The sequence below is a fragment of the Artemia sp. Qi Xiang Cuo genome, chromosome 9 (genome assembly GCF_049724085.1).
Source record: "Artemia sp. Qi Xiang Cuo chromosome 9, ASM4972408v1, whole genome shotgun sequence".
Lineage (NCBI taxonomy): Eukaryota > Metazoa > Arthropoda > Branchiopoda > Anostraca > Artemiidae > Artemia > Artemia sp. Qi Xiang Cuo.
The window spans coordinates 57,023,524-57,043,534 of record NC_142802.1 but is presented as its reverse complement, the minus strand read 5'-3'; the positions used below and the strand labels follow the sequence as shown (position 1 = coordinate 57,043,534).

Below are 20,011 nucleotides of genomic sequence, written 5' to 3'. Positions count from 1 at the left end.
GCTAGTTGGTCATTTTTTCGGTTGTTTCTTCTTGTAGCCCAACTTTTTCATATCTCCTTTCACGGCTTTTCCATTTTGGAGGCAGAACCGTTTTCAAGGGTGGTTTCCAATTCTTTGAGACAGTCCGTTTTGCACTGACAAGCCCGTTCGTGCTGGTGAAACCGAGACGATTTCTACTGCTGGTTTTGTTAAGATTGACAGCAGAAAAAATTCGCTCAGCAGCAGTGGAAGCGTGTGGGAGAACAAGTAGGCTTAAAGTGAAACGTCAATAGCAGAGAAAAACGCTTTGACCCATTAACATCTTTTTGCCTGTAAACCCGAGTGCAAAACACGACTGGATCTGAGTCAATCGAAGTGTCAAGCTCAGAGCAAAAGAATAATCTCTTACACTCTTGGATGATATCTTCCAGATCATTGTCACTCAGTAAATTCGGAAATTGAGCCAGTAGCGGTGCCAGGCTTGGCTGATTTTACTCTACTCCCATAGCATAGCGTGGATGAAGCCTATCGAATTTTCTTACTGATGAATAACTGGAGTTGAAAAAATGCTCTCATTTCAGCCAAGAGCACGATCGAAAACCTACGCTCTTTTGTTAATTTAACTGCAGCCGATAGAGATACCTTTTCTTTAGTAAAAATCACTACCACTTGGATCCCACAATCCGAATCCTTGACATCAACGTTGTAGTTGGTGTCATGTGGGTTTATCAGGCACGAATCACTTTCTTCGGTATAACTAGGCAACAAAAAGTGTGATGATATTGTCTTGTACACCTCAGAAAAACAATTGTAGACAAGATGAATCTGGGCGTCTTCTGCCTGAAATTGCTTGTTTAGGTCTTCGATATACTTCAAAATATACGCCAGGAAGGCAAAGTAAGCCTTGAAAACCGCTGACAGCAGATTTTTTAGTGTGGCAGTGGCCTTCCCCGGCTTGTTGGCTTCTTTAAGACTTTGCACGGAAGAATAAAGTCAAGCAATCCCACTGCTCCAAATATCGAGCTACAACGGCTAGTCTAGACAACCATTAATTTGCTATATGTCTCAAAATTCGATTTTCTTTCAATTCCATTTACTTTTGCAATTATAAAATCTCATAGGCCCGTTGTGGGCTGTGACAAATATAGCCATATACATCCTGACAAAAATCTTCAATTTCTTTGGCAATTGCTTGCCGGCAGCACTAGCACGTATGTGAATAGACTGGCATGTGAATAGAACAACCGAGTACAAATAAACTTGAGATGTCTTCTGACAGCTTCGCCTAAACACCACCTTGCTCCCCCCCCCCATCATAACCGACGCATATCCTGCGGCAAATCCTATTAGGTTTGCCTTTGAAGCTCCAATTTCTTAAAAAGTAGTTTAGCTATGGCCCGGTGAATATTTTCGGCTGTACATTGCTGAACTTCAATAAATCACAACAAGGGGTCTCTTATAGGAAAAATGTCTTCTCGATCAACACCATTCAGATCAAGATGGCAAACAACTATAACCAGGCTCTTTTTGTAACTCTAAGTCTGTACTTTCATCAACTATCAATGATAATCTCTGCTTCTCGATGATTTCGCACATATCTTCGAAACCAACTTCGCCAATAACGTCGTTAACGAGATGTGAACGTTAAAATTAGGATTGTACCAAAACAAAACAAAAAATCAAATGTACCCACACTGTACCAGGACCTCTAAATTGTGCCAAAAACGGTACAACTATACCGCGTTGTCAACGCTGCTGAGAAAGGAGAATTGAACGAACATTCCGGTTGGACTGGTACTGTAGCTATTTTGTCCGCAGGCAAAGCTTAGCATAGAAATGAAACAAACCAAACGCAATTTAAAAAAAAATAATTGTCAGATTCGTCCTTCAGCAAGTTTCGCTGTTTTAGCGAAATTTTAGCGAAAAATCATATTTGAGCTTGTGTGCAAAATTTGGAGTTCGTCAGATCACCACGGAGTGAATTAAAAAACAGCTACGTATCGGTAACAGTGAATCAAAGCCGCTTTTCAATTATAGTCATAGAAACATTAAAAAAAAACAAAAAAAACTGACAATATGACAGTCAAATCAATCATAAAACAATATGACGCAGTCAGCAGTTTTAACATTGAACTTTCTTAAAACTTTCCCTTCTGTCACTCGCCCATCTCCCTGATATGTTGGTCAGTACTATGAAATTATTAAGTGTTACAATTTCAAATGGTCTAAAATGGGATTACCATATAAAATAATAAATAATACTTTATACCTTCCATTCTTAATCTCTAGCCTTAAACTACTCGAAGATGAGTCCCCTTAGATCCCGATTCCCCGGATAAGTGGCTGTGAAAGTTCCAAAACTGAAACCAGTTTACTCCAGTTCACAGTATTATTCTCCGAGTTTTGCGTCGACTTTTCCTCGTGATCTTAATAATTCGTAGCTTGTGTGTTTTGATCATTTTGTGCTCGTTGACAAAATTTTCTTACGCTGACAATATATTTATTATTATAGTATTGGACTGTCATTATAAACTCATTACTGACTAAAGTTTTATTACATAATATTTATTAAAAGATACGAAACGAATAAGAGTTCCAAATAAAGACAGGTCCTTTTATTAGACAGTGAAACAAAAATATATACAAAGGCTCTCGATATTTTGATGACACAGTCTAGAGCCTTTGTATATATTTCTCTTTCATTGTCTAATAAAAGGACGTGTCTTTATTCGGAACTCTTATTTGTTTCGTCATAGAAAAGGCCGTGTGGTCTTGGAAGAGAGAAAAAAAATACCATGTTTGGGCCATAATTATGAAAATGTATATTGTTTAAAATAAATAATTTGACTCGACTTTAAATCCCACTGTTTGGAGAATATATATATATATATATATATATATATATATATATATATATATATATATATATATATATATATATATATATATATATATATATATATATATATATATATATATATATATATATATATATATATATATATATATATATATATATATATATATATATATATATATATATATATATATATGACAGGGTAGAGGCAGTTCAAAAAAGGCTCGAAGAATTACTTGCTTATGAGGCGAATACGTCTTAGGACTACATTCTGATCCACACAAGAGAACCACAACTAAATGTTCCCTTGTTCATCTGCAGCTTATGTCAAGTATTTAAGAGAATGAGTCATTCTTTCCCAAAGACAGTGATGATGATAACTTTGCATATGAAAGAAGAGCTTTACCTTACAAAAGGGACATCTTTTGACCAGCCCTTGCCTCTCGTTCAAAGGGTCTTCTTCACATTCACTGTTTTCATGCCACGATTCTTTGCAGCTGCTGCAGAAGTCATGTGCACAAGTCTTGCATTGAATATGCATAATCGGATTGTTCCACTTATCAACTGGACGAAGAGGGGAAGCATCTTGTAGTATTTCGCAGATGGTTTCGCAGCCAACATTTGGGCACCAGATTCTGGACGGATCTCGCTCAACTTCTAAAAAAGTCGTGATTTCCTTGTTATTGGATTTACTATAGATATTGTTATTATAATGGTTTTATTATAGTTATTGGTTTTATTACTTGTTTATTTTGTCAACCGCCAGAATACAACTGTGATATGTGTATGCTTCAATACTGAGATTCTTTACGCAAATCAAGTACCAAGGTCAATTAAAATAAATTACGATTGTTCGAACAGGTTAAGTGGTAAGTTATACAAAATACAACCATACATATCTTAAAAATAGGAAAAAGAGGGAACCCCCGTGTGCAGTTACGCAGTTTTTGGTAGTAGCAGACTAACCTCAAACCAATGGTACTGGACATATTAAGAAGGTGGAGCTCCCTTTTTAAGGTGTACTTGTCTTTGGAAATGAACAGACTGTTAAACAGTCGAATTTTCATCGACGAAAAGCGTTTTAAAGTTTAACTAATTGGCTTGGCTTATTTATTTTCATGGTTCGATATCGCAGCACTGCCGAAAATACAGAAGTTTTGATACCTTAAATCTTATTTTGCGAATATCAGCGTCGGCTGATAACCTCAAAGACAAAGGGCCCAGCAGTATATTTTCGCAGTACCACAGGGTGCTTCTGAATTAATTTTGCTAAAAATTGTCAGGGTTCTTAAATGTCTCAACAGTTCGAAAAGCAAACGAAAGGCTAGTTTAAAACAAAGAAAACGTATAATCTCTTATTAATGTTAAGCAAAACGCTGTGTAATCAATGTGCATAAAAAACATATAATGCACATCCTGTGTCCGCAAAGATTTCAATCAAAGCAGTTAGTACAACTGCTAATCTGCACCCTCTTCCCCCCCCCCCTAAAAAAATCCTGATATGGGCCTGATTAGAATACTTAATAAGCATACTATTGGTGTTATACACTCTAATTAGTTGCTAAACCATACATATTACATATACACAAGACCGTGTATCACAACACGTAGGACTGAAAAATAATTTAAAGAAAATAAGTTAAGCAACGGTTAAGAAAAGGAAACGTTAGCGCCCGAACCAGAATTCAAGCATCAGATCCTGAACCGTTCTTACTTGAGAAAAAAATAGTAATTTCTTTTCTACATTTTAAATACTACTTTTTTTTCATCAATATTTAATACCACACTAAAATACAATTCCAACATTGTAAACTTTTTTTGGCATTAGCAAACTTTTACATTGAAATGTCTTCCACTATTAAGTATCTGTCAAAAAAATGTTTTCCAAAAAAAGTAGAGCTGCATTAAAACTAAGCACTTGCAGAAATAAATTAATATACTAATTCAAAATTAAAATAAAGAGAATAAATGAAACCTAAAACGAACAAAAACTAAAATAAAAAATGACACGAAACAAAAAGATAACAAATACTAGTACAGATGGATAAATGAATCCTAAAACGAGCAGAGACTAACATTTATAAGTTAGACTTAAAACGAAAAGAAAGTACCACGCACGATAGGGGGGCTAAAGCCCTCAAGCCTTCTAAAGGCTTACGCATCGTTTGTACTTTACTGAAAACAAAATGTATCTTAAACGTTTTCCGTTTATAATAATAAAGATTAATAAATCAAAAACAGCTAAAACTTCCAGGGATGGATATCATTATATGTCCAGGAACTTGCCAGTCAATCAAATATAAAACAAATATGGGATTACTTTGGGCGTCAGAAATCAATAGGCCCGTTTTTTAGCACTAAGATCTTACATCTTTCATGCAAAAATTATCGTTTTTTAACTCATCTTTGTTCTAAGATCCTACAGCTCACTGATGTTAGCAAAAAGTGTGAAGACCGCCGCTGTTTTGCCATATAGAACAATGATGAGAGATCTTTGATGATCTACTCATCATTGTTCTCAGACCGCTGATCAGAACGGAATGATGAAAGACGGTTGGACAAAAATGACCAACAATGTAAGATCTTTGTTCAAAGATTTCACTTTTAAGCGTTTTCTGACAAAAGATGTAAGATCTTAGCACATTGATGAGTGAAAAAACAGGCCTAATATAACAATTTGCGTCCACAGTTTTTGTCTTTATTAAGGTCTCCTTTAAATCTAATGTCCTTTAATCTGTCTCCTTATGTCCTTTAAATCTAAGCCAATCTGATGAATAAAATTTGTTGGCCCAGTTTAAGTATAGTCACGTTCGAAAACAAGAATTGTTTAAAATATTTGGTACTCATGCATTATACGGGCACCGCTAAAGAAGTCAAGTTTGGTTAATGCTGATGAAATAAAATAAAATATGATGAATATATAATAGTTTATAAACAAATTTGGGCTATATATTTGCACCCTAGGTGGGGGGGGGGGGTAAAGCATTCCATATATTAAATACGTGACCTAACCTAGATATATTTTCCCCCCTTAAACCCCAAAAAACAATCGTTTAAATATTATAACTCATTGAGAAACCACGGATTTGCAATCATTTATCTATAGCGGTCTCTTGTAAATAGACCGTTTGACGGGTTTCCTGACTGGTTTCCTTGTACAATATATAGCGGTGCCCTCATAATGCACCAGCACCGAATATTTTTATTTTCAATAACTTATACCTGCCCCTGTTTGCAGGGGCAGATCCAGGGGATGGAACGGTTGGAATGAAGTTTTTCTTTTTTTTAAATATAAGCCTGTCAATTTGGTCAATTATTGGCATCCTTGTTTCATCATCCTCCCCCCAAGATTTTGTTCTACATCCGCTATAAAAAAGGTCGGCACTTGTGCATTATATCTAACCCACCTCTATACGCGAAAGAAGTCAAGTTTGGTTAATGCTAATGAAACAAAATAAAATAATATGAATATATAATAGTTTAGAAACAAATTTGGGCTATATATTTGCACATTAGGGGGGTGGGAGGTATAGCTTAGCATACATTAAATACGTAACCTAACATAACCTAGGTACTTCCCCCCTCCCCCTTAAACCCCAGGAAACAAAAGTTTACATATTGTAAACACAATGAGAAACCACGCTTTGCGATCAATTTATCTAGCAAATTCTCGTTTATCTAGTTTTTCCTTGTACAGTCTATAGCGCTGGTTTAGATATAATGCACTAGTACCAAAAGTTCAATTAGGGATAAATCCTTTTAATAGACAGTGATAAATTTCACAAAAAATACTAGATATTTCGATTACTTATCCGCCTTCGGGTGTTTGCTTGCCCTATAAGTTACAAACCTAACCAGGCCAAAAAAGGCCAGTTTTCGGACAACATAACACTACAGCCAAAATTGGTTTCAAATTCACTTTCTGCATAGGGATTAACCTTGGCTAAAGGACTTACGGCTGCAAGTTTAAAACTGTTAAGGGACATACATTTTTTAGCCCATTTCCACGCCCCAGTCCCTCCTCCTCCCACGACGAAATGTTTGGTCCTTTGGTCTAGAGTCTAGAGACCAATCCCTGGAAATTTGGGCCAATTGCACAACAGCACCAAACAAGCTCCGCCTTTACCATCAGATAACCTTAATGGAAACAATTGGCAATTTCTGCTATTTACGGCCCTTGCTCTAGGGGCTCTGGGGTCACGACATCTCCACAGATATATTTATTAGATCTTTAGCCTATTTTGAAGGAAATGGCTTCCTCAAACTCTTAATCAGGTGTCTTTGGTTACGAGGGGGGAAGAGGAGCAAAAATTGGTTACAATTTTTTGGGTTACAATTTTTTTTTGAACCAAGATCTTAAATTTTTTGGGAGACTGGTTCCTCTCCAATTAGTTGAATTTTCCCGTCACTGGATGAAAAAAATCTTTTTTTAAGATTACTCTCTTCATTAAATAATTACTTCGAATTCTGAATTTTGTCAGAAAACGCTTAAAAGTGAAGCTTAAAACTGAATTTGTCAGAAAACGCTTAAAAGTGAAATTTTTGAACAAAGATCTTACATTTTTTGGGAGACTGGTTCCTCTCCAATTAGTTGAATTTTCCCGTCACTGGATGAAAAAAATCTTTTTTTAAGATTACTCTCTTCATTAAATAATTACTTCGAATTCTGAATTTTGTCAGAAAACGCTTAAAAGTGAAGCTTAAAACTGAATTTGTCAGAAAACGCTTAAAAGTGAAATTTTTGAACAAAGATCTTACATTTTTTGGGAGACTGGTTCCTCTCCAATTAGTTTTGACTCTTAAAAAAAGCACTAGATATTTCAATTTCTAATCAAACGAGCCTCTTCCGAAGCTACGACCACCAATTCCATACAAAATACCAGAAAAAAGGCAAGAAAAGAAAAACAAAAACCAATACATTGAAGGTATACGGCTCTTTGCTATAGGGGGCGCTAGAGCATTGCCTCTGATTTCATTAGATTACTTTGATTTTCAATAACAGTCGTGAACCATCAGAACTTAACCTTAACCGTAAATTTTCCCATTATTAGTGTTCATGTAACCATTTAAGGCCCTGTATTACAAACAGCAAGATTAAAAAAAATAAAACAAAGGAAACACTAAAGCAAAGAAATTAGGGTAGCCTACTTGTGTAGAATCCAGTAGTCACGTGAGAATTGTATTGAATATCAGATAGGCATTTTACCGTGCAATGCCTAGACACTGTATAAAAAAGGGTTTCTCATTCCGGGAACTATATTTAAACTTTAGTTTTGTTTGGTTTTAGGGGGAATAAAAGGTACCTAGGTTGGGCTAGGTTGTTAGGTTACGTATTTAACATATGCAATGCTTTACCTCACCCCCCCCCCCTAAAGTACAAATATATAGCCCAAATTTGTTTCTGAACTATTATATTTTCATTCTATTTTGTTTTATTTCATTAGCATTAAAAAAACTTCACTTATCGCATGACTACTGGATTCTACACAAGTACCAAAATTAGTGACCGCCGAAACGAAAGATATATCTAATTTAGGAAATTTCTTTACTTAACGAAATTCGAATTATTCGAAAGGCGCTAGTAACAATTGGAGAGAAGAAAAAAAAAGTCTTATGAGAAGCAAGAGGCAAGAACAAAACACGGTCTTTAGGCACGAGTAACAAACTTTGATTCGGAGGGGGTGGGGGCAGTAAAAAAAAAAATTATTTGATAAGTCGAATAAAAAGTGCCAAGAAATCCAGGGAAATGTTGAATTTGGGCAATTTGAGACCAAAGACTCCCTCCCCCCGTACGTATATTAACCTCTGTTAATGGCCAGGGGCGTACCAGTCTCAGTCTGGTAAACATATGTCTCCAACTCTCCATTATATATTGCATATTTGTGATTCAAGAGGCGACATTGAACACATGGTATTTAGCAACCTCATAAATAGTTGCCTTTACGACTTAGGAAATACAATTAAATTAAACAGTGTTTTATTAATTATAAAAGTAATACTTCTTAACAACATGTATTTACCGGAGTCAATAACACCGCCATTACAGCCAATAAACCGTGAATAAACATCCGTATAACTGAGATGTTACTGAAAATTTCAACTAAAAGATGACAAGCATTACTCTTCTGTAGTATCAATGACCAGAAACATTACACCTCTGAAACTATCAGAGTCAAAGCACTATCGTTGAATTAGTAAAGAATCATGTATCACCCACGCATTTTTTTCCCAGGAAACTTTGAATGGAAAGACGTGGGTTTAAAACTTGGGAGGAGAGTCGGTCGGTCAGAAATTGTAAGTTTAGTACTCTTTTCGAATTCCATAAGTCGTTGGAGGGCGGTCAGACCCCTTCCTTGCAACCCCCATTTACTTGTGTTGTTGTGTTGCTTTTGATGTTATGAGAACCAAAAGAACATTTTTCACAATGCAAATTGTTTTCCCTAATGCACAAGGACGCTCTAGCGTTTAGAAGTCTAATGGGAGGGGGGATTCTTATTTCTTATTTGTGATACTTTACTACTTGATTGATGAATTTACTATTTGGTTTTTCTAAGTTTCATTTATTTATTCTTAGTAGTTGATATTCTTTTTATGCTTGATATTATTATTGATTTTAATTTATGCTCGTTTTAGGTATCATCCATTCATTCACAGCAGTTTCTATTATTTTCCATGCATATTACAGATCACAAAAGAAGCCACGATAAATATCGACATTATGGCACAGCTAGTCACAAGATGGAATACATCTTAGACATGAGGAAAAACTCTCCGATACCTGATGGAAAACAACATTCTGTGGAACGTCGTTGCACAAAAAGAAGCTAAGGTAACGGATTAACTTAAGTCGCAGCAAATCAAACCAGAACTTGAAGTAGCAAGGACAGTGAAATGCAATCTCCATGTGTAAAGTATTTGGAACATAAATTCGAGAAGGCTTTCCCGGATGTCTCATTTCTCAGAGCTTTGGCCATTTATGTGTCAACGAGAGTGGTCCAGGGGGGGCTCTCGGGACTAAGGCTAGTCGTGGGAAAGGGCTCGTTCCCAGGTATGGTCCAACAACCAATAGCTGGAACTTCCGTTCCAGGAAAGTTATACTCTTGGTACACTTCTAAAGTCAGTCCATTTTTCGCCTTCGTCGTAGTTAGTTGTTCTTGTGCTACCTTATTTTCTCTGTGTGTATTCTCACATTATTAAATAAAGAACATGTACCAACGTTTACTGACTATCTTCGAAATTACCTAAACCGTTACATACGCCAATATAAAAAGGCCATACAAATAAAGAATTAAACAGAGGTTTACAGAGTGGTGGCAAGCGGTTAAAACTAGTGGAGCATATATCACTAGTGGAAAACCTCCAAGTGACATTTGAGTAACCGTTATAAGTACTTACGACATTTTACGTTAAATACTGGCAACATATTGAAGTGCTATTTCGCCCGCTACCAAAATTGCTTGTGATATTGAGCCGCTAATACTGCAAAAGGCTGATTAACCCTTTCAGACCTGAGCCAAGAAGGAGTTGCGTAAAAATTCTGAAAATAGCAGAGAGTGATCCTGGAGGTTCAACTAGAACATATTTATTTTAAAAAAAAATTTATTTCATTCCAAATCCAAACTGTGAATGGTCACCATATGATCACGTCAGGTGTATACAGATACTATTTTAGGTGAAAATTTGTGAAACAGTTGTGATCTGAGTTCAAACACAGTCGAATTTTGCACATCGAACACATGATTCGACTGGTTGCACCCCTAACGCACTTCTCATAGCGACACCTTCCTTTTTCAGTCGTATCCGGAAAATGCGAGGTCTGGTCAAACCTCATTGATTCCGAAGGCATCCCGTCTCGCGAGGTAGACGTATTGCGCTTCGTCACTAATAAGGATGGTCTTCCAACTCGAGAACTTTGAGATATGCCAGTATGAACCAACCCACGAGCAATGTCCATTTTGAAGTAAAGTAAAGACATATGCTGAACATTGGTCTGCTTACACTGTCGGCGGTGTATCAGCCAGGCGTTGTTCACAGCCATGTCAAAGAAGTAGTACACGATCCTCATATACCATTTCTTCGAGCGAATGTTAGTCCTGTAAAGCTCCAGGAACATGTCAGCAAGATCTACGCCCCCCATTGATTTGTTGTAGTCACGGACGATTCAGGGGCGATCAACTTCGACGTATTTCCGTGTTGTGCCATCCCATTTCTGACACTTATCAATTGGGGTGACTGCACAGTATGACGAAGCCAAATGGACTGGTTTGTTGTCATACCATTTTATTACCGACACTTCTGGATGTCTTTCAAAACGGAAGTCCACTGACCCTCGTCCATTCTTCTTCATGTTGGCGTCGGTATCTAGAACGGCGCCCCTCATTCTGTTGCTGCGTAACGTACCACATGACTCGATGCCATATTCAACCCGAAGCTTGTGAATGAGATCGATGACAGTATAGAAGTTATCAAAGAACAGCTTGAAGTTCATGAACCTTGGCAGATTTTCTACAAGCCGAAGGACAACGTCAGTACCTTGGCCAAGTTCAGAAATTTCAACAGATCCTTTCCCTGTATATATCTCTATGTCACACACTATTCCGCTGATGCCGGCTCTCCTGAAAACCTTTACACCCCACGAGTGGGGCTTGTCCTTCAAGTACTGTCGAAATCCAATTCTTCCTTTGAACGGGATCATCTGTTCGTCAATACTTTGGATCTCTTCAGGGTCTATTTTTTCAGATTCTCACTGAATGCGTCGTACAGTCTTCTGATCTTGAACAGTTTATCATGACCAGCCTCCCCTTTCGGTATCATCAAGGTGTCATCGCAAACGTGGAAGAAAGATCTCAAGCTGATGAACCTATCTCTGCTCATGGTATCAGCCACCGGGGAATATCCAAATTTACATATTTGTGTAAAGACAAAGGGTTCAGCAGGTGCAATAACTGTTGCTGACTGCATTGAAGAAGAAGTTCCACTGGTGCTGATGATGTGCTTGAAGAACTGTTTGACGCTGCTGTGTCATTCAAACCCGGGAGAGGCAAATCGAATTGATCCGTGTCATCGTCATTGTCTAACTCGAACCTGCCAAGCATTGATAAAGGGATGTCGTCTGTGTGGTCAATATCCTCTTCATCACTTCTGTCTTCATTGCCATAACAGCTGAGAGAACGTAGAGGTTGAAATTCTTGATCTGGATTGTCTGGTGCCCAGTTTGGGTCGTCGTCGTCGGACGAGATATCGAGATCTGAATCACAATCAGGTATGAATAAAAGCCTTGCTGCTTCTTCTGCAGTCATTTTCTTGGTAGCTCTTCTACTTCTTTCCTTGATCAGTCTCTCTTCCAAGGGCTTAGGACCATGACCTCTCATGGAGTCAGAGCTCGTGCTTGGGCCAGCTGAAATGAAATTCAAGGTAATTGCATCACTTAATAATAATAATATAATGCAATAAAATAGGCCATTGGCCTCTACACTTGCTTGAGGCATAACACAAAATAGCTTTTGTACCCTTGTTACCAGTAAAAAGGAGGAACAGAAAGAAAATTTGCCTATTCCTGATCATAAAAAGGACTTGCTGCCTCTTTTTCTGAACAAACCTGCCCAGGTGTGGTTTGACAATGGATGTCTGATGTCACCATTTCGTGACCAATCGTTAACAACCCTGTTTGGGGCTAAACTACGGTTCAGACTTATACTAGTGATATCTCGTTCAAAACACCGCATTCTTAGCTACAAAATATTATCATAATTAGGCTCTGAACTTACCAGAAACGTCCAGGTCATCGAGGTCAAAATCTGCACCTTTCCTCTTTTTCGACATTTTATGTTTTGTCTAAACTTGGACGCTCGTTCGACCGCTCGGATAAAGCTTTGAGGGATAATAAATTCAAACGCGATAGAGCAAAGCAAGCTCTATCTAATGGAAAAGAAATCACGGTTCTAACTTTGTCGAGTCGAGAGAAAAAAAATAGGGGGCGAGGGGTATCCGTATGGTGAACACAGGCATGAAAGGGTTAATAAGACATCGAAATGTTACGAGCTATTGAACTTTCTTCTATTCAAAACGCCTTCTTGAGAATAACTTTCTTTAAATGAACATTTTGAAATAGGCTGTTACACAATGCCTAATATGGATTTCCTCGCGATAGCTCCTACCTACTAATTCAAATTTCTACAACTGAGGGTCTCCGGTTGATTTCTACCCTCACTTAGCAATTCTACGTTTGGTAATTTTTTTTTTTACCTGATTCCATACAGTCGACGTGTGATCTACATTTGACAGTTTCCAACCAAAGTTTGACATTTTGAATTCGATAATCAAACATTAATTCTCAATTGTGACTCCATTTGACGCTAGTGATTTAATTGAGACCAACTGCAAGTGGATTTGAGACAGACTACCTTTCGTAAGTGATTTAGCACGGTTAAACAACCCAGTAAATTTTATTAGACCTTTGCTGTTAGAAGTGAATTTATTGCCGAAGATCCAGCGTCCGTAATTAAAGAACGGTGTTTAAAACCAATATTTAAATTTTTAGAGTAATTGCTTTTTCAAATTTTGATCTCAATATGGCAGTTTTTATTTCTATACTTGATCGTGCGGAAATTGGATACGACAAAAAGGTTGCTTTTGATTTTGTAAAACAGTGGAGGATAAATGGCATATTTCCACCTTTTATTTGACTCAAATGATCCTGATTTCGATCAAGATGAACTTTATGATTACCTTCAAAGGACCAAGACATGGGTCCCAACAAACCCTCCAACTCCCCTGAGCACAACCCCAATTACTCCTCCAAGCGAACAGCCTCAACAGTCCCAAGTAATAGGATCGCTAATTGACCCTCTTTCAGTAATAACGTCACTCACAAAGGCAGAAAGCAAAAAAATAATTGAGTTTGTTTCGCAGTTACAAAAATTTCAGTTGTTGTTAAATTGGTCTGATTCAAGAGCTTTACAGACCGTGTCAGTTTCGGACCATGGTTTGTTTCGCCCCTTTTTTTGAGGATCTGGCTCCCTCGATTATAAATTTGTCAAGTTTAAAACGTGGATTAATTGTAGCATATGCCCCAGGCAAAACAGTATGCAAAATGGTTGCAGAGTTTGTAGGCTTGGTTCAATTTAAGGATGAAACGGTATATCTATTCTATAGAAGGATGTAAAAATTAGAAAGGTCATGTAGGGTGTCCTTAGAAGCCAGTGATGATGGTGTAGTCCTTGGAAGATTTGCTCTTAATTTATTCAAGGAGGGGATCAGACTGTCCTACAAACGGTATTTGTTAGAGCATAGTGCAGAATTTTTTTTGTTTAGGTGATGCGTACAAGGTTGCAAATAATATGAACAGATAGAATAGATAGTGAGGGAAGGAGAGACGTCTTTTTTTCCGATGAATTTCTTTCTGCTCTGACGAGGGTGAAATTTGGACTCAATGATGAAGGTTTTAATGTCCCGCGAGATGAGGTTGATGCCTCACAGGATGGTTTTGTTACACTGCGAGATGGTATTGATGCCCCGCAGGGCAGTTTGGCTACCCAGAAAAAGGGAGAGGGTTTTAATGTCCCGCGAGATGAGGTTGATGCCTCGCGGGATGGTTTTGTTGCACTGCGAGATGGTATTGATGCCTCGCAGGGCGGTTTGGCTACCCAGGAAAAAGGAGCTGGTTTTAATGTCCCGCGAGATGAGGTTAGATGCCTCGCGGGATGGTTTTGTTGCACTGCGAGATGGTATTGATCCCTCGCAGGGCGGTTTGGCCACCCAGGGAAAGGGAGCTGGTTTTAATGTCCCGCGAGATGAGGTTGATGCCTCGCGGGATGTTTTTGATGCGCTGCGAGATGGTATTGATGCCTCGCAGGGCGGTTTGGCTACCCAGGGAAAGGGAGCTGGTTTCAATGTCCCGCAAGATGAGGTTGATGCCTCGCGGGATGGTTTCAATGTACTGCGAGATGATTTGATGCCTCGCAGGGCGGTTTGGCTACCCATGGAAAGGGAGCTGGTTTTGAGGACCCGTGGGATGATTTGATGCCTCGCGGGATGGTTTTAATGCGTAGCGCTAATAGTCATGTAGAGATATCAACAGTAGTACTGCCATTTGTCGAACCACAAGTTAGTACAACAAACCCAAATAGGTCAAAACCGAGGCGTTCCGTAGCAATAAACCCCGAGAATTTTATTGGGAATAATATATTAACGTCATTGCAGCATGGTAAGCCAATCAAACTGCAACGGTTGACATATCTATTCCATTATTTATAAGTTTATGCAATTTCATTTATTTGTCGCTGGTATTTTCAGGATTAATTAGCCTTTCTCGATCATTCCTTTTGCCCTAATCCGAAGTTTACACATAATCCCAACTTTCCTTGTCCTCATCAAATTCCGGGGTATGGGGAACAAGTCTATTTTAAAGTATACAGTGAAAAATGAAGTGTCAAAATATCCAGTTTCCGACTTCTGTGTGGTTCGTTTATACTATGTAAGTGTTTACTTATGTAAGTATTGTGTAGTGTTTATATTATGTAATTGTTACTATTTTATGCTAAATAAGGTTAGTAGGTGAGGAGTGAATAATTCGAGAAGGATATTGAACGTTTTGAATTCTATTAAAGTTTGAGGTTTTAATAATAAGGGGATAAGCCGAATTTGAGAAATTTAACTTAAAACAGGGGGAAGATTTTGTAAAGTATTTGGAACATAAATTCGAGAAGGCTTTTCCGGGTCTCATTTCTCAGAGATTGGGCCAGTTATGTGACAACGAGAGTGGTCCCGGGGGGGGGGCTCTCGGGACTAAGGCTAGTCGTCGGAAAGGGCTCGTTCCCAGGCATGGTCCAACAACCAATAGCTGGAACTTCCGTTCCAGGAAAGTTATACTCTTGGTACACTTCTAAAGTCAGTCCATCTTTCGCCTTCGTCGTAGTTAGTTGTTCTTGTGCTACCTTATTTTCTCTGTGTGTATTCTCGCATTATTAAATAAAGAGCATGTACCAACGTTTACTGACTATCTTCGAAATTACGTAAACCGTTACATATGCCAATATAAAAAGGCCATACAAATAAAGAACTAAACAGAGGTTTACACATGCATATTACAGATCACAAAAGAAGCCACGATAAATATCGACATTATGGCACAGCCAGTCACAAGATGGAATACATTTCAGACTTAAGGAAAAACTTTTCGATACCTGATGGAAAACAACATTCTGTGGAACGTCGTTGCACAAAAAGAAGCTACGGTAACATTATGGCACAGCCAGTCACAAGATGGAATACATCTCAGACATCAGGAAAAAATTTTCGATACCTGATGGAAAACAACATTCTGTGGAACGTCGTTGCACAAAAAGAAGCTAAGGTAACGGGTTAACTTAAGTCGCAGCAAATCAAACGAGAACTTGAAGTAGCAAGGACAGTGAAATGCAATCTCCATGCATATTACAGATCTCAAAAGAAGCCACGATAAATATCAACATTATGGCATAGCCAGTCACAAGATGGAATACATCTCAGACATCAGGAAAAAATTTTCGATACCTGATGGAAAACAACATTCTGTGGAACGTCATTGCACAAAAAGAAGCTAAGGTAACGGGTTAACTTAAGTCGCAGCAAATAAACCAGAACTTGAAGTAGCAAGGACAGTGAAATGCAATCGGATTTTCCGAACTGGTTTGGTGAAAACTTAAACAACCATATACGTCTTAAAAAATAAGAAAAATCGAAATTTCAATTTTCAATAAAACAGTCCTCCATATGTAGTTAATGAGTTTTCATTTAGTCGACATCAAATTTAAAAAAAAAACAGAAACTTGGGTGAAAATCCAGTGAAAAATTCGCCAAAAACATATGGCATCAAACAGCTTAAGAAGGTGAGCAATACTATTATTACAAGTACTACTACTACTGCTAGTATAGTTAAGGCTATTAAAGCAAAATCTATCGGGAATATTGCAACTGTATTGAACTAAATTGAAACACACTCTTCTCACTCTAGTCGACATCAAATTAAAAAAAAACAGAAACTTGGGTGAAAATCCAGTGAAAAATTCGCCAAAAACATATGGCATCAAACAGCTTAAGAAGGTGAGCAATACTATTATTACAAGTACTACTACTACTGCTAGTATAGTTAAGGCTATTAAAGCAAAATCTATCGGGAATATTGCAACTGTATTGAACTAAATTGAAACACACTCTTCTCACCTAGATTGTCAAGAGGATGTATCAGCAATGCATCAACAACAGCTGATGGTATTGGAATTTTTTAGCGTGTGCTGATTGGGATGTTTGATAAATCCAAAGGTACTATGTGCACACTGCTAACAACGATTCAACTATACTACACTTATCGCTACTACAACAGACAAGGGTATTAAGGTGAAGCTTTCAATGAGTATATTGGCTTATAACTAAATCAAAACGAACTTTGAGTATTTAGATTGTCAAAAAGCTGACAAAGCAATATTTTAAGAGCAGCTTACATTATAAAATTAGCCCTTTAAAGATGTAGTTGCCCTTAAGAATCCAGAATGTTAATGTTGGAGTTTTTACAAAGGGAAAGCGTTGTCTAATTTTAAAGAATTAATTTTGCTTATTTATTTTCACTGCTGAACGTTCCAACACCAATGAAAATTAGGCACAGCCCTAAAAACTTCCAAATCTTAACCAGAAGAAAAAGATTAAAAAATTACGTCTTTTTGGTGTGAATAGCCCCAAGGTGAGCCCAGGTATGTTTATTTTTATGCCCTAGATACTTTAAGCCACGGTTCCATGGGCTGATTTTAGTAGAAGGTGGAATGGATGATCCACCTTCAAGAATTTTCACTTCCATCGGAAGTCAAATTACAAAAAAGGACATTGGGTAAAAACCCAGTAAAAAAAAAATACTCCAACACAAAATTGTAATTGCAAATGTTAATTGTTATTGTTAACTGTTAATTGTTGTGTTAATTGTAATTGCAACCACTGTGATCAAAAATTGTAATCAACCAAAAGAAAAGTCTTTGAGAATTGCAGCTTCAAGGTTTGAATTTCCAGGGGGGGGGGGTGTTATTATTTTGATGCTCTTGGTACAATCAGCCACGGTTCCATGGTTTGGTTTGATTATAGTAAAAGGCGAATGGATGAAGTAAGAATCATTCGCAAAGAACTTGCAACTAAAGAGTTATAGAGTGAATGTGTAGGGTCTAATCGCATTTTTGTTGGCCGCCTATTCTGAGATCCTTCGAGGATCTATACCAATACCGTCCTGAGAAAAATTCACATGTGATATCAAAACCCTTCACAGCAGGCAAATAGGTGGCTCATTTTCAGATTTGATTGTGGGCACAAGATCTAAGAAATGAACATTCGTTGATATAAAGAAAAAATAGTACTTCACCGGCTGCTACCCAATTCTGCAAAGTAAATTTCATTTTCGAATACTGTTTTTCACAAATGATATGCTTCACATAGCATTTTCTTTGTGTCATCGATATTATATTTCACAGAAAACAGCGGGTACGAAAAATTAATTTTCAAACAACTTATTTTCTAACTTTACTTTTGACAAATCATGGTGAAAGTTTATATATTATCATTAGCCGAAGTAATCAAACAGTTCGTGGTAACGAACTGTAAGTAAGAAGCGACCCGGCTCAATAGCAACGGAAACTCTAAAAAACAGAATTTTGATACCATAGATACGTCAAACGAATCAAATTTTAATGCTGATTTCAAATATATAAGTTTCATGAAGTTTAGTCTTACCCATCAAAAGTTATGCGCCTGAGAAAAGTTGCCTGATTTTCGAAAAAGGGGAGAACATCCCCTAAAAGTTATAGAACCTAAATAAAAATCACACCATCAGATTCAGCGTATCAGAGAACCCTACAGTAGAGGTTCAGGCTCCTATCTGCAAAAATGTGGAATTTTGTATTTTTTGCCAGAAGAAAGATCACGGATGCGTGTTTATTTGTTTGTTTGTTTTTGTTCTTTTTTCCCATGGGTGATCGTATCGACCTAGTGGTCCTAGAATATCATGGGAGGGCTCATTCGAACGGAAATTAAAAGTTCTAGTGTCCTTTTTAAGTGACCAAAAAACTGGAGGGCAACAAGGCCCCCTCCCACGCTCACTTTTTTCCCAAAGTCACCCGATCAAAATTGTGAGATAGCCATTTTGTTCAGCATGGTCGAAAATATAATAAATATGCCTTTTAGGATGACTTAATTCCCCGAAGTCCCCGGGGGGAGGGCTGAAAGTTATGAACTTTACCCAATGTTTACATATAGTATTGGTTATTCGGAAGTATACAGACGTTTTCAGGGTGGATTTTTTCAGGTAGCAGGGGGGAGGGGGTAAGGGGTTATGTGGGAGGATATTTCCATGGAGGAAGTTTTCATGGGGGAAGAAATATTTCTATAAAGGGGGCGCCGGATTTCCCAGCATTAATTAAAAAACGATCAGAAATTAAATAAAAAAAAAACAAGTTTTTCAACTGAAAGTAAGGAGCAACATCAAAACTTCAAAACGAACAAAAATTATTACATACATGATTTGGTTCGCCTCCTAGTCAATACCTCGCTCTTTAAGCCAAAGATTTTTTAGTATTTTCATAAGAGCTATTTATTCTAATTAACGGCCTTTGTGATTAAGGCGTCATTTTTAAAGAATTGGAAAAAAATTCGAACTTTAGCGTAAAGAGTGAGGTATTGACTAGGGGCGAACCCTCTAATATATATATTAAAAATATATGAATATAGAAGTTCGTTACGTAAGTTAATTCGTAAGTTACGTATATCTATTACTAATAAAAACGTTCGTAAATAAAATGAAACAAGTTTCGAGAAAGCCATTTAACCAAATTAAAGTGAAATTAGTATGCAAATTTTGTTCTAATTATTCATGTACAGTGAGCCAAAATCAAAACCTGCATTAATTCAAAAACTTTCAAAAATTAAATAAAAAAACAAGTTTTTTAACTGAAAGTAAGGATCAATATTAAAACTTAAAACGAACAGAAATTATTCCGTATATGAAAGGGGCTGTCCCCTCCTCAACGCCTTGCTCTTTAAGCTAAAGTTTGACTCTTTCTCACAACTCTATTTCTTTAAAACAATAAAAAAAAACTTTAGCGTAAAGAGCAAGGCGTTGGGGAGGGGACAGCCCCTTTCATATACGGAATAATTTCTGTTCGT

At 37.4% G+C, this 20,011-nt stretch overlaps 1 protein-coding gene across 2 annotated transcripts in view; it reads right to left on the bottom strand.

The window, feature by feature from the left end:
* The window catches only part of LOC148948855 (putative E3 ubiquitin-protein ligase RNF144A-A), a 154,306-nt gene that overhangs the window by 42,125 nt on the left and 92,170 nt on the right, over positions 1-20,011 (bottom strand). For both annotated transcript variants that reach the window (XM_089094753.1, XM_089094754.1), the window contains exon 4: positions 3,243-3,493. In XM_089094753.1, coding sequence (XP_088950879.1) covers positions 3,243-3,493 — 251 coding nt within the window. The remainder of the gene's footprint in view (positions 1-3,242; positions 3,494-20,011) is intronic.